The 13,659-nt window shown below is 50.2% G+C and overlaps 1 protein-coding gene across 12 annotated transcripts in view; it reads right to left on the reverse strand.

The window, feature by feature from the left end:
* Nucleotides 1-6,994: 6,994 nt before the first annotated feature.
* Nucleotides 6,995-13,659, reverse strand: part of PLEKHA7 (pleckstrin homology domain containing A7) — a 224,223-nt gene continuing 217,558 nt past the window's right edge. For 8 of the 12 annotated variants that reach the window (XM_039236764.1, XM_039236763.1, XM_039236767.1 and 5 more), the window contains 4 exons: nt 12,989-13,122; nt 12,058-12,200; nt 10,427-10,537; nt 6,995-8,303 (listed from right to left, as the gene is read on the reverse strand). In XM_039236764.1, the coding sequence (XP_039092695.1) occupies nt 10,437-10,537; nt 12,058-12,200; nt 12,989-13,122 (378 nt within the window). In that variant the 3' untranslated portion in view covers nt 6,995-8,303; nt 10,427-10,436. Of the gene's footprint in view, nt 8,304-10,426; nt 10,538-12,057; nt 12,201-12,988; nt 13,123-13,659 lie in introns of those variants that run through there. The other 4 variants (XM_039236770.1, XM_039236765.1, XM_039236766.1 and 1 more) reach the window with 3 other exon arrangements.

Below are 13,659 nucleotides of genomic sequence, written 5' to 3' on the forward strand. Positions count from 1 at the left end.
AGTAGAGGGCAGCAGATTGGGGATGGCAAATGACCCCAAACCTGTTTATCCTGCCAAATCAGGGAAAGGAGATGGTAGAAATGTGGAAGAACCATCCAGAGAGCCCTGCTGTTCACAGTAAGGATCATACACAAGGGCAAAACAGCACGGTGAGCATAGGCTGAGTGCTCCGATGCCAGTGACAGTGCTTAAGGATGATCTCATTCAGCACTCACAATCACCCATACAAGGGAGGTACTATCATCCTCATCTTCCAGAGGAGGAAACAGAAGCTCAGGGAGGAGGTTCAGTAACTTGCTGAAGGTTAGAGTTAATAAGGATAGTTTTGAATTCCACCATCCCTACTCTTACCTACTATTAAAGGAACTTAAAAAGAGGGTACTAGGCATGCTCTCTGGGGGTGGGGGAGGGTGGGTAGAGTATAAAACACATAACAGAAGAGAGCAGAGATAGTTAAGTCATCTAAAGAAGAGAGGCAGCTCCCTGGCCAATAAGACTTTGACTTCTTTCGTTTGCTCATTCATTCAACAAATCATTTCTTAGCCCCTTATGGCAAACATTATTCTGGGCCCTATGGATAATTTGAACAAGACAATGTCCTTGCTATAGTGAAGCATATATTCTTGTGAGGGAAACAGGCAATAAGCAAACAAGTAAAGAATACGAGTGTGATATGTATTACATGATTATAACTTAAATGCAGGTAACTAACATGCATCTTTCTCTAGTGCTTCCTATGTGGCCAGAAACTGTGCTTAGCAGCTTCTGTGTAATAACACTTGATTCTCACAACAATAACTCACAATATAAATCTTTATTTTACAGGTGAGAAAACTAAGGCATGTAAAGGTTAACTAATTTGTCCAAGGTCACAGCTGGCAAAACGGAGCAACCAGGATTAGATTCCAGGCAGTCTGGCTCCAGGGCTTTTGTGTGTTACCTCTGCCTCCTGACTGCCTCCCTTCCATGGTATCAACCTACTAATAGGAGGCTGGCTAAGTCATGGCTACATAAAAAAGAAGCACCTGAGGGGTGAGGCCATCTTATTCTGTCTCATAAGCGGAGGCCCTGGCCAGAAACATGGGCATCGGGTCTGTGGGATGGGGGTATCCTACAGACAGGACTGTAGCTGATGCTCCTTGATGACACCAGGACAGTCCAAGATTGCCCTGGTGCCAAGACTGCCACACAACCTTCCAGGGAAGACTTGGCCTAGAGAAGTCAATGTGTGTGTGTGTGTCAATGAACACCAGCAGCCTGGCAACTGGGTTCTCCCCCAATTTTCTCCATCTGGTTTCTGAGCCCACTGAGTATGATTGTAGCCCTGAGAGACAGCCCAACTCTTGATGCTGACAAATGTGGTTTCTGAGCCCCCAAAACCCAGGGACCGATGACCAGGTCATGCATGCCAAAGCAACACTTCTCCATGGGATCCCCAGAAGATGCTCACTGACAAATCACAGCCATGATGGCAGCTTCCACTTGCTGAGCTGTATTACTCACTAGGCAATGTGTGAGGCACTCTCCTGTAGGCCTCTCTGCAGGCTGTCCATGAGCTCATAGTTCTTACCAGAGGCAATTCTATTTCAAGTGACCCAGAATCCAGGGCCACAGAAAAGCTCCTCTTTGCTAGGTAACAGCAGCCAATGTAGTGGTTAAAAGCTCTCTGGAGTCAGATACAAACTCAAACTTTAGTTTGAGAAGTTGCTTACTAGTCGTGGAACTATTGTGCTTCAGTTTTCTCATGTGTAGTACGGGAATTGTAATACCTGCAACCTAAGTAGGCCAGATTATGTGACAGGATCAAAGAAAGCCTAAAATCCCAGGGGATGGATAAATCAGCATTTATTTCTCATTCCTGCAAAGTTAGCTGTGGACCTTGTGGCCTCTCCTGGGCAGTCTGTCCCAAGTGGAGACTTAGGACCAGTTGCCTTGCATGTTGTGGCTGCACTATTCAGAAGCATATGACTCCCAGATGGCCACTGCAGGGGAAGAGAAAGCTGGAGGGAGTACATTAGCTCTTAAATGCTTCAGTGTGGCTGCAGGAGAGCGAGAAAAGAGTCTCCAAAGATGGACACTGTCCATTCCTTCCCTTCTGGTACATGCATGCCACTCCACCCTTCAGGAGGCACAGTCTATTACCCTCTCCTTTAATCTGACTAGCCTTGAGCCTTGCCATGTTCAAGAGAATGTGGAGAAAGTGACCCTATGCCATGCCAATCCCAAACCTACTCTTCAAAAGGCCTAGCAGCTTTGTTGCCCTTAGAAGCCAGCTCACATTCAAAGCCCAACGTTCCCTGAGACCTTCTTGCTATAAGAAAGACCAAAAGACACTTGGAGAGACTGTGTGAAAGGATGGAGATGTCCAGCCAGTTCCCAGCTCATTAGCCATCCCAGCTGGGGTTCCAGGCATGTGAGTGATTAATTCCCCTTAGATATCCCATGCCTGCAGTCACATGTAGAAAATCTGCCCAGCTAAGTCCAGTCCAGAATGTAGAATCAGGAAAAACAAGAGGTGGTCTGGGGCCAGTTTACTTACACACCAATAGAAAGAGGGGGTGTGTGCCCCTGAGGCAGGGGGAGGAGTCAAAGAATGCTTGAAGCAGCTTCTCCCCAGAGTGAACTAGAGCATGCACAGCCCTACCTGAGGTCCACGAGACACAAAATTAAGGAACAAAAGATCTCGCACTCTTGTATAGACTGTAGCCCAGAGCTGGCCAAAGAGAGCTCTGTAGAGAGAAGCGCTCATCTGGCACTTTAGGGGTCTCCAGCCTGGAGAGGGAGCTGCAAGCACAGGGGTGGTGGCCTCGGGACCAGAAGGCATCAAGAAGCTGCAAGTGGAAGTGCTCCAACCTGACAGGAGTGCTGTGAGCCCATGTGAGATATGCCTGGGGATTCCCTGAAATGACAAGGAAAGACCTGGGCAGAGGACCCCCATTGTGGGCAGAAGGGGGCTGAGGCCATGGAACCTACGCTGTTATGGTCATTGGGACCACCTGTCCAGCATGGTCCCAGGAAACACAGGTACCAGCAAGAAGGCCTGAAAGTGATAGCCAAGAAAATATCAAGAGTGTACGTGAAACACCTTTGGGGACTCCCAGAATTAGGCAAGAGGAACCTAAGGAGGGCTGGTATTCCAAAGACTTTAGGCAGAAAAGATACCCAAAGAACTGCTTACTACTGTGATTCTGACCCTATTTTTGACTCCACAGGCTGCAGTCTTCTATGGCTGGGGATTTGGCAGGGACACTAAAAGGGTTTTGCTGAGATGCTCAGAGTCTATGTTCTCCTGACAAAGAACCCAATTTTCCAGCTCTTCCCAGAGACAATTCTGTCTCTGAACCTGGATTTGAGGTCTAGGAAGGAGGTGCTTTCTAGATCCAAGAGACCTTTAGAGGCAAACAGGGACTTGGACCAACAGTGAGACAGGGACTTAGTCAAAGGGGGCTGGGTGCCTTCAGTGGGCCAGGAGAGCCCTTCTATGTGCAGGGAAAATAAGACTTTGTGGAAGCTTCCAGGGCCCTGGACCAGAATGGCAAGAGGGACCACTGACTATAAAAATGTCCCAAGGTATCAAGTCAGTTAAGGATTGAGATGCGGCTCAGTGGGAAAGCATCTGCGACTGATTAGTGATGTCAACCCCAAGGACTGAGGACAATGGCAGCCTCATGTCTGACTCTGTGGACTCAGCCAAAGGACCGTGTCTCGTTTCTCCTCAGTTCTAAAGTGTTGGAGAAAGCTAGCAGCTGAACAGTAAGGAGCCCCTTATTCATGAGGCCAAAACCCTCATTTATCAGGAGCTCTTAGCAAATGCTTACTGGCTCCCAAAGGCCTTTGGGAAGCTTGGCTGGGAAGCCTCTTCTCTGTCCCCTGAGCTGCCTCCAGTGAGCTCGAGAGGTCCTTTTTAGGGTGCTGCTCCAAAGCACAGCCCTTCCTGGGCTACTCCACACCCTCCAACCATGACGTGCACCCTCTGTTGTGCGGGCAGGTCCACCCCCACATGTCCTGGCTCCAGCCTCATCTGCATTTAACATCCCTTGTTGGGCTGTGGCAGAGAATACTCAACAGACTCATATTAAAAATGCCCTTTAAAATTCAAAAGCTTTGAACTAAAGAAATATCTCGAGAAGTTTTCATGGAAAGTTCAGCTCTGCGGGTTCAATTCACTACACTTAGATGCACCTTTTCAAATAATAGGGAAAAAATGTAACAGGGTCAGACCCAATCAATATGCTTGTTCAAACAGAATTGCAGGGACTGTGATGTGCACACATTTTGTACTCTGCCTTTGTACCCTGCTACTCGCTCTGAAGAAAGGTTTCTTTGCTCGGAGAGCAATGAAAGTGATAGCCTTTGGAGTGGAGGCGGCAAAGCAATGGCGTGTTTATAGGGCTGGGAGGGGCTGCCATTTTCACAGCCCCCCAGCCTGGTCTCTTTGTTCTTTTCATAACGGCTTGAAACCCACATGGGCAAAGTCCCAGCATCTGATGCTGAATCAGAAGCAGAGGGCTCCCAGAATTTGCCTACTATGTCTCAGAAATGTGATTTGTGGATTAGACAAATAATTTGCTGCTTCTTTCCCACCCCTGGTGCAAACACAAAAGGACTGTGGTTGGGGAAAACTTCCAAAGCCCAAAATGGGCTCTTGTCTAGCTGAGCCAGGGGCCACATTCACCCCCAACTCCTGTCATCCCCAAACTGACTTTGGGCATATAGAGGCTTTCCTGGCCTTGGGCTGCAACCTAGAATAGGCAGGAAAATCCTAAAGAACCCGGTTTAACTGGATACCACAGCCAAGTGGGTAGAGGGAGGCAAATAGGCTAAGTGCAGTTTCTATTCTCACAGCCAGACATGAAGGCAGGCAGAAAAGTCAATGATAGGGAGCAAACAAAAAGTTTTCAGCATCTAGATCAGCCTGGGTGCATCTACTTCACATGTACTCATAAATGTATGTACATCTCAGCTTTAGTCACTGAAACAATGCCCTGGACATGTTGAGAATCTGGATAGTTCAGGAGGCTAAACGGGATATTATTACAACCCCCATATCAGACTAGATCCTAAAGTGTTCCCCCTGGTTCTTGCTAAAATTAGATACCTCCTGGGCTCAGCCTGGGCCCAGGTTAAAGTTACAACTCAGGAGAGGATGTCACACACAGATGCAGGAGCAGCACACTCACACTATCAATCACAATCCCTGCATTTAAAACTCTGCTCAGGTCCTGAGGTCTTGGTAAGAAGCAAAGCTGATATCGTTCCAGAGTGGTCCCCTCCTGGAGGGTCCCAGTCAGCACATACTTGCACCAATGGCCCCATCTTACCTCAAGTAATGAATCCTCTTGAGGGGTTGAGAAGGGGCCAGGCCATGTTGCCTGCTTACACATGTTGTGGCTGGAGCATGCCTTTTCTAAACCACATGTGCTCTTCATGGAGTCTGAGCTGAAGGCCTGTCATGTTCTCTGTAGATGGAAATTTGGTTCATAATTCTCAGAGAAGAGACCACCCCTTCTCCTGGCTGGAGCTGGAGAGAACAAAGTCACCACGTTCACGCCTACACAGGACTATATGTGTGAGACAGAAACTGAGACCAGGAACTGATGTGTGGATAAAGATGATGAGGTATATATACACAATGGAATACTACCCAGCAATGGAAAGGAACGAAGTCTTGCCGTTTGCAACAACATGGATGGAACTCGAGGTGCTATGCTAAGCAAAATAAGTCAGTCAGAGAAAGATATCATACGATTTCACTCATGTGGAATTTGAGGAACTCAACAGAGGAACATAGGGGAAGGGAAGGAAGAATGAGATAAAAACAGAGAGGGAGGCAAACCATAAGAGACTCTTAAATACAGAGAAAAGACTGAGGGTTGCTGGAGGAGAGGTGGGTAGGGGGATGGGTTAAATGGGTGATGAGCATTAAGGAGGGCACATTTCAAGATGAGCACTGGGTGTCATATGTAAGAGACGAACCACTGGGTTCTACTCCTAAAGCCAATACTACACTGTATATTAACTAACTTGAATTAAAAAGAAAAATGTCTATGTCTACAGACGGCCACCCTGTGTGTTTTGGCTCCTGTACCTTTTTTTTTTTTTTTTTAACTTTTGCATTCAGTTATTGCAGAATCTCTGCTCTCCCCTGCCTCCTCCTCCCCCACCCAACCTCTTTCATCTGTTATGGGGATATCTTCAAGTAATGCCTAAAACCAGAGGGTTTTTTATTTTAAAATTCAAAAAGACATCAGTAGCTAAAAAGCAGCAGTGTCCCCTGTTCATAGTGCTTTGGAATCTATTTTCCCCAGTTTAAATAGTTGGAACGTCAGTCTAAACCCTTCTATTGCGCTTCTTTGGCAATAGAGGAAAACTGTCCTAACAACAAACTTGGAAATCCACACATCCCTAAATTGAACTGGCCCCTTGGCTTCTGTTTTCCTACATCACAAGTCAGAACGAATTAAATACAAATCCAGTTTGCAATGGTCCATCACTAACCCGCTTCATTGGAATGAGCCGGCTGCGTGTGGGTTGGAAGGGGGCCCGTGGCGTCACTCCTGCTATCTTGGATTGCCAAACCAACCCCTCGTGGGAGTCCGCGGCCCAGCGGCCCCTCGACCAAGGTGGGGTGGAAGGCCACTGTGAGCAGCTGCTGAAGCCCAGCCAAGGGTCCCAAACACATGTCTCTCCCCCTCAACGCCCCCCTCCTCGCCAGGCCTCCAAAGTCAATCAAGTGTCAAGGAACTGTCACCAGGAGAAACTTTTCATAGGTCACACAAGCCGGATCGAGAGCTGACACTGGGGATTTTCCAAAGAAATGGAAAAAAACGAACACAGGCCATCCATGAGAATATATAGCCAGCAAGAAGCAGGAAGCATATCAGGTTAATATTTTAATCTGTTCATCACATTTTTTTTTTGCAAACCATTACACCTTTATTTAAATTAACTTTTTCTTGCAAAATATTCATTTCATTTTTCCAACAAAATCTTATAAAGGCAAAAATAAAATCTTATTTTGGCAAATGTCATGAAGTTGATACTGGCAGCATATGGAGTTAGTTAAAAATAGACGGCAATTTCTAAATATAGTTAAGATTTTTTTCCCCCCGACCATAGTCAAAGACAAACTTTCATTTAAAGAGTGGCCCCATCCAATGGAGGGGTTTTTTTTTTTTTTTCCTTTAAACCCCATTTTCTGTATGCAGAATATCATGAGCTCATGATTTAAATAAAGGGCCACAAACACTGTGCCTGGCTTGGCACAGCCTCACCTGAGGCTGGAAGTCAAGTCAAAATCCTGCTGCTGGCCTTCAGAGATGGTGGGGACACACTGCCTGCCCTCTGGCCACCAGACCCATGTCCTAGAGAAGCTGACCTAGGTTCTCCAGGGCAGGCAGCAAAGCCCTATCACAGCCCAGTGTGGAGTCAGGGAGTTTTAGGTAAACGCCACCCAGTGTGAAGTTTATTGCTTATGATACAATAAAAGGTGCTTCCTCTCACCTTTTCTGTATTTCAAAGTGTGTGTGTATATATATATAATTTTTTTTAATTAAAGCAAACTGTTCTGTTTTTCCCAAGAAGAGCCCTTTGCTGAGAGAACCCCATGGACAGGTCGGGAACCAGACCTCTTGAATACACTATTGCCCCTAAACCAAACCCAAGGGCCAAGGCACAGACTTGGGCTCCACATGCCACCCTGGTGGAGTTTCTCCCTCCAGAGCTGGTCATCAGGTCAGGTCAGGGACGGCTGACCTCTGCAGCTAAGGGCCCCTCTTCCCCCAGATAGCATGCCAACAAGCCTAACACTGGGCTCCCCTGGAAGCACATTTCAAATGCAACCTTCACCTGAGTTCACTGGATGTTGGACTGGCCTCTGCCTGCCCTTCTCCCCTACCCATACCTACCACCCAAGTGGTACCTGAATCTGTATGTGCAGCTCCAAAATTTTGCATCCTCACCTTTCCAGTCACTCAGCCCTTGAGGTGAACATTATAAAATATATTCTGATTCTAAAATACAGCATCAGTATTTTACAGTGTGTATCAAAAGTGCCTTTGTCATATGTAAAAAGGAGTCTGAACTAAAGTTGGTGGTGAGGGGAGGGGGTTAGGACCTAGCCCTATAGTGAATGCCTCGCAGTTGTGGTGGGCTTCTCCTTCCTCCAGCCAGAAACCCTTTTGGGCTGGGAGGGGGTTTCCTTGGGGGAAGGAAGATCAATCTTCTTGGAGGAAACTGGTTCCACTGGGCCCCTGGCTCCAGACTTCTTTGCACGTTGGGTCACGGGTCAGTCACTGCCTGGGCTGGCAAAAAGCACAGGAGACAGTGAGAGTGTGGCAGGACCCCAGCCCACATCTGGGGAGCAGGCAGAGGGCATGTCTGCACACACAAGACAGGGAATGGCAGGCTAACAAGACAGAGAGCAGCAAGAGCAGGGGATGGGGCAATGCGGCCGCTGCTGGGGGACCCTCAGCTTCTAGGACTCATGCGCACTTGGCCTCACCCTCTCTCCACCCTTACCACTTCTAGAAAGATTGCCAGATGCATGCTGACCCCTGCTCTGACAGGGCAAAAGGCCCAAGCAAAGAGAACCTTGGGGTCCAGTTCTGGCCTTGCCCTTCATTCACTGAGTGACTGACTCTGAATAACACTCTCTGCCTCCATGGGTCTTGTTTTTTTAACCTAAAAACTGAGTGGTCATACCCACCTCCTAATGAGGATTTACCCTAACATGAGGGTAAACACAAATGTGGATGTGTTCTGAAAAAAGCATTAAAGGCCTATCTCACAACAATGGGGGTGTCAAAAGCCAGGAGGAACAGAGCCTTTCCCCCACCTCTCTGTGGCCTGGGGGTGGTGTCACCAAACTCAGATCTCCAGGAGAAATCTACACACCCTACTGTGGACGTGACAGGTCCCTGTGGCCCTTAAAAAGGACGTGTGAAGTATTTTCCTGTAGTTCTTCAGTCACGGGGTCTCGAATGCACACTTCTCAAGAACCTGGCCCACGTAGGCCAACCTCTTCCTTCCACCATCAGACTGGTGGGGCACCTAGGTTGGGGGACAGCTGCTGAAAATCACGACCCACCCCCAACACACATACTCTCCATCCCTCCCTTCTCTGGACAACTAGAGCACCTGGGGGTGGCCCAGATGAGTCCGTGGTGATGGGGAACAAAGGCTCTGAACTTGCACTGTAGGAGTTCAAACTTGGTTCTGACACTTACAGCTTCAACTCCTTGGGCAAGTCCCTCAAGGTCTCTGAGCTTCATTTCCTCAGCTATAAAATGGGTATCTTCATAGGGTGGTGGTGTGGATCAAAGGAGATGCTTAGCACAATGCCTGGCACATAGCAGGTACTCAACAACACAAACCACAAGAAAGAGAGGGGAAACCCTACAAAATGCCAGTGATATAGAATGTCAGGAAGGGGACTAAAGAGACTTCTGGTCAGACCCTCCCCTGTCCAGGTCAGGCGACTGGGCTCAGGCCACAAACTCACCACAAGATTGGACCAGACACTGGGGCCTCTGGGCTCTTCTTAGGGGCTCCTTCCCTAAATCCCTCCCTGCCTCTCATCACTAACTGCTCTCATGGGCAGGACCCAGAGGGGGTGGTGCAAGAACATTTTGAATAGCTGAGGGCCAACTTCACATTGCCCTGGGAGGCCTTCCCACGAAGACTCCCTTCCTCTCCCTTTCCTGAAGTGATGAAAAGGGCAGTCCTAATCCTTGCCCTGACACCAGAGTGAGGCCCTATCTCCTCACTGGGTCCCAGTTTTCTCATCTGTAAACCTGGATTTTTTTTCTAGTCTCTCAGTTCTTCTAATTCTCTGGCTAAAGCCCCGAAAGGCTGAGACTAACTCTTCCTTTCCAACCCCCCAATCTCAAACTGCAGCCTGGCCTGCACTGGGCTCCCTATGGGAAAGAGAGCTGGTTAGAAACAGTACAGTTCTGGGGCGCCTGGGTGGCTAGTGGGTTAAGCGTCCGCTTTGGCTCAGGTCATGATCTCATGGTTTGTGGGTTCAAGCCCCGTGTCAGGCTCTGTGCTGACAGCTAGCTCAGAGCCTGGAGCCTGTTTCAGATTCTGTGTCTCCCTCTCTCTCTGACCCTCCCCTGCTCACGCTGTCTCTCTCTCAGAAATAAATAAAACATTAAAAAAAAAAAAAGAAGCGGTACAGTTCTGGCTTCTATTTCAGGGAGGCAGGGGGCTTGGAGCACTCTCAACTGAGATGAAGCCACTTGAGAATGGAGTTCTTAAAAACTATCCATCCCCACCCACTGCCAGTCCAGGTGGGTCTCCCCAGCGGCCGCCTTACCAGCGGAAGGAAGCGTCAGCAGAAGGCACTGTAATCATCTCAGCAGCAGAGGGAGCAGGGAGAGCATGCTCGGCGCTAGGGGAGGGGCAGGTCAGGCAGGGCTCTTACTTGGAAGGTGTTAGACAAAGGTGTAGTGGAGTCCGTTGCTTAAGGGGGGGTAAGGTGGCACCGTCCTGGAGGACAGGGAGCCTTTAGGCGGGAGGAGGGCCAGCTGCTGCGCTAGACGGGCACACAGGAATTAAGCAGGGAGTTAGGCTCCTTGTCTGCTCCTGCAGCAACCGATGCCCCACACTTGGTGGAGCTGGAGTAGCGTGGGCCGCACCACCCACCACTAACAGCCAGGATGGCACACCCTGGGGCCTGGTGGGGCCCCGGCTGGGACTGGCCCAGATATGCGTCTGAGCTGGAGAAAGGGAGCAAGAGTAAGGAAAGGCTGTGGCCAAGGTGGCCACTCGGTGGGGAAGTGAGGGAGGCCCTGTTAATTGTCTGCAGGGTGTGTGGGCATGCTTGCCTGCTGGCAGTGAGGAAGCAGAGATCCATGTAAGGCAAGCACAGGTCAGACAGGAGGGTACCTTATGGCGGTTTGGGGGAGAGTATCCCTGCTGGACCCCTCAACATGGAGAGGAGTCAAAATTACCAAGATGGGCTACATGGAGCCCCCAGGATCATTTGGAGGAGGGGTCTGGGTGAGCCATCTACTGTCTCCCCAGCCACAGATGCCTCACCAACCACCTCTCAGCCCGCTGAGCAGGTCTTCAAGGGAGTGAAGACAGCAGGGATTTCAGGGACTCTGTGCAGGATCAGAGCATGGGGGGCACGGAGAACAGTCTTCCCCTTGTCCAAGGTCACTCCCATGGCTTCTTGAAGTGCTGTTTAAGCTCTGGCCCCCAGACCAGACTCCCAGGGCCAGTCACCTCAGGGCTCAGCAGGCCCCACCCTTGATCACGTCTAGATCCTCTGGCCAGGGCTGGCGGGACTGTGACACCACTTCACACTCTATGATCACTTCCTCCCCAGAAGGCCTGGAGCACACCTAGCCAAGACACACAGTGGCCTCCGCATCTGGGGACAAATAGTACTAAATGATCTGGGAGGGCACACATAGGGAGGGGAGATGTGGGTGGAGGGAGAAGCCATGAGCCTCTTTTCCTGGCTGAGAAAGAAAGCCTTTTACACACATATGTGTGCACGTGCACACACACACCTTCCCATCCCGCGGTGTTTTTTCCCCACTGGTCAGCAAAGTCCATTTCCCAAGTCCTGCTCACTGGCACAGGCCACCCTGATAAAGTGGACAGTGGCTCTGATTTGGGGACCAAAGCAGGAGCTTCCTTTGTCTCACCCCAGCAAGAAATCCAAGCACCACTGCTTTCCTGCCCCCGTGAGGCCAGAAACCTTAGCCTTGGGCCCCTGGCTCAGGGGCCTGAAAAACCTGTTCTTTGCCCACATTTGCAGAGAAAGCTGAATAGCAGCACTGCTCCCAGATTTAATTATGAGCTAGAGGCACCCTCTCGCAGGTCTCTTTCCTCTGACACTCCTGAGCTCCAGTTCTCTCTACCACCTGTGCTGTCCCATCTCACCTCCCAAGCCCTGAGGGACAGGAGAACATTCCAACTGGCTCTCAACCACCACGCCTGACACCTGGCTTTCTGCAGACTCCCTGACAGGCCCTGCTGGACTCTGAGCCCAGGAAGCAGTGACGGAGAGAGGGACTTGGAGGCTGGCATCCATGGCCTCACCTGCCACCTGCTTGCTGCGCTGGGAGGCCTCGGAGGCCAGAGCGTAGGAGATGTTGATGATGCGCTCCTGCTCCTGCAGCTGTGAGTCCAGGTCGGCCATGCTGTTCCGGTCCTGGCCTGATGTCGGCTGCAGGTTGCACATGCTGCAGGAGGGCCAGAAAGCAAGCTATAGGCCCCCACCATCCCTGGCATCTGCCTCAGGAGAGGAGGGTCTCCCTGGCCTGGAGGTTCTCACCCTTTGAGGGGGCATCAGATAAACATAGTGTACTTTCTCTCCAGACAAAGGTGTATGTGCTTCTCCCAAATGCCTTCTCACAGCTTTGTTCCTCCTCTGGGGGATCATGGACCTTAAGAAGAGAGGTCCAGCGCTGGGTTCCTATTAAATCCTGAAGTGAAAAGGCTAAGCTAGCTCTGAAAGAGAGGCTATCAAATACCAGGTTTATGTTTCTGAAGCTCCAGGGGCTGAGGGGACAGGAAAGCCTTGTGTCCTGGCCTCTAGGGAAGTAGGCAAGGTGTCTGGCACCTCAGAACAAGGCTGGCTCTGGTCTAGGGATCTGCGTGAGGGAACACACACCCAGACACTGAGAGGGCCACCCTTGGGGATCATCTTCAACCGTGTCCATCTCACTGTCACACCTGGCTCCACTTCCTGCCTTTGCCAGGATCACAAGACCCAGATCTGGGGGCAAAGGACCAGGATGGCCCTCTATTGAGTATTTCAGGACTTTCCAGATGACCTAGCAAGCTTCCTCACAGATCCATCAGTGCCGTACTCAGAGCCAGCCTGACTTTCACAATAAACAGGGCTTACCTGAGTCAGAGGCCTGGCAAAACACGCACCCTAGTCAGCATGGCCCAGGGCCCATGCAGTTGAAACACCCCTGGGCTCGGCCTAGGAGGCTGTCAGGACTTGGGCATCGTAAGAGCTGACCTGGAGCGAGCAAGGATGTTGCGGATCTTCTCGGCTTTCCGATACCGCGCCTGCAGCTCCTCAAGGCTGGGCGGCTCCTCGGGGTCCAGCTCCACATAACGTTCGGGGATGGAGACCTTCTCTGGTTTGGACAGCTGAGGAAAGGACCAGGCAGTGGTGGTGGTGGGGGCTCAGATACTGGGTTGGGACTTGTTCCTCTGGCCCTGTCCCCTAGCTCAAGGAGGCACATTGAGCCCATAGAGTTAAGCAACTTGCTAAGATCAACACCAGTCCACTATGGAGTCAGGATCTGAACCTGGATCTGACTCCAAAGCCTGTGTTGTTTCTACCATACCAGACAACCTCCTACAGGCCAAGAGAAGGAAAGAGGAAAGAAAGGCAAAACAGCTAGACTGGAAACCCTCTTGATTTAAAAATGATCATTGTTAATGTCGCCTTCAATATGAGCTGATCCCTGCCCACTTCCACAGCCACACTCATCTACCGTGTGGCCTCCTCCCCTGCTCTTTCTTCTGTGTGGGACGCTCTTCCATCTGCTCCATTCTTTCTGACCCTTCGGACCTCATCTCCAGAAATCTCCCTTGTCCCTCACCCACCCCTTTACTGACACCCCTGATACCTCTCCACTGTCTAGTGCAGGGACCTGGCACTCCGCAGCCCTTCAGCAAATA

The sequence above is a fragment of the Hyaena hyaena genome, unplaced genomic scaffold (genome assembly GCF_003009895.1).
Source record: "Hyaena hyaena isolate Hyena2069 unplaced genomic scaffold, ASM300989v1 scaffold_116, whole genome shotgun sequence".
NCBI classification, from domain to species: Eukaryota; Metazoa; Chordata; class Mammalia; order Carnivora; family Hyaenidae; genus Hyaena; species Hyaena hyaena.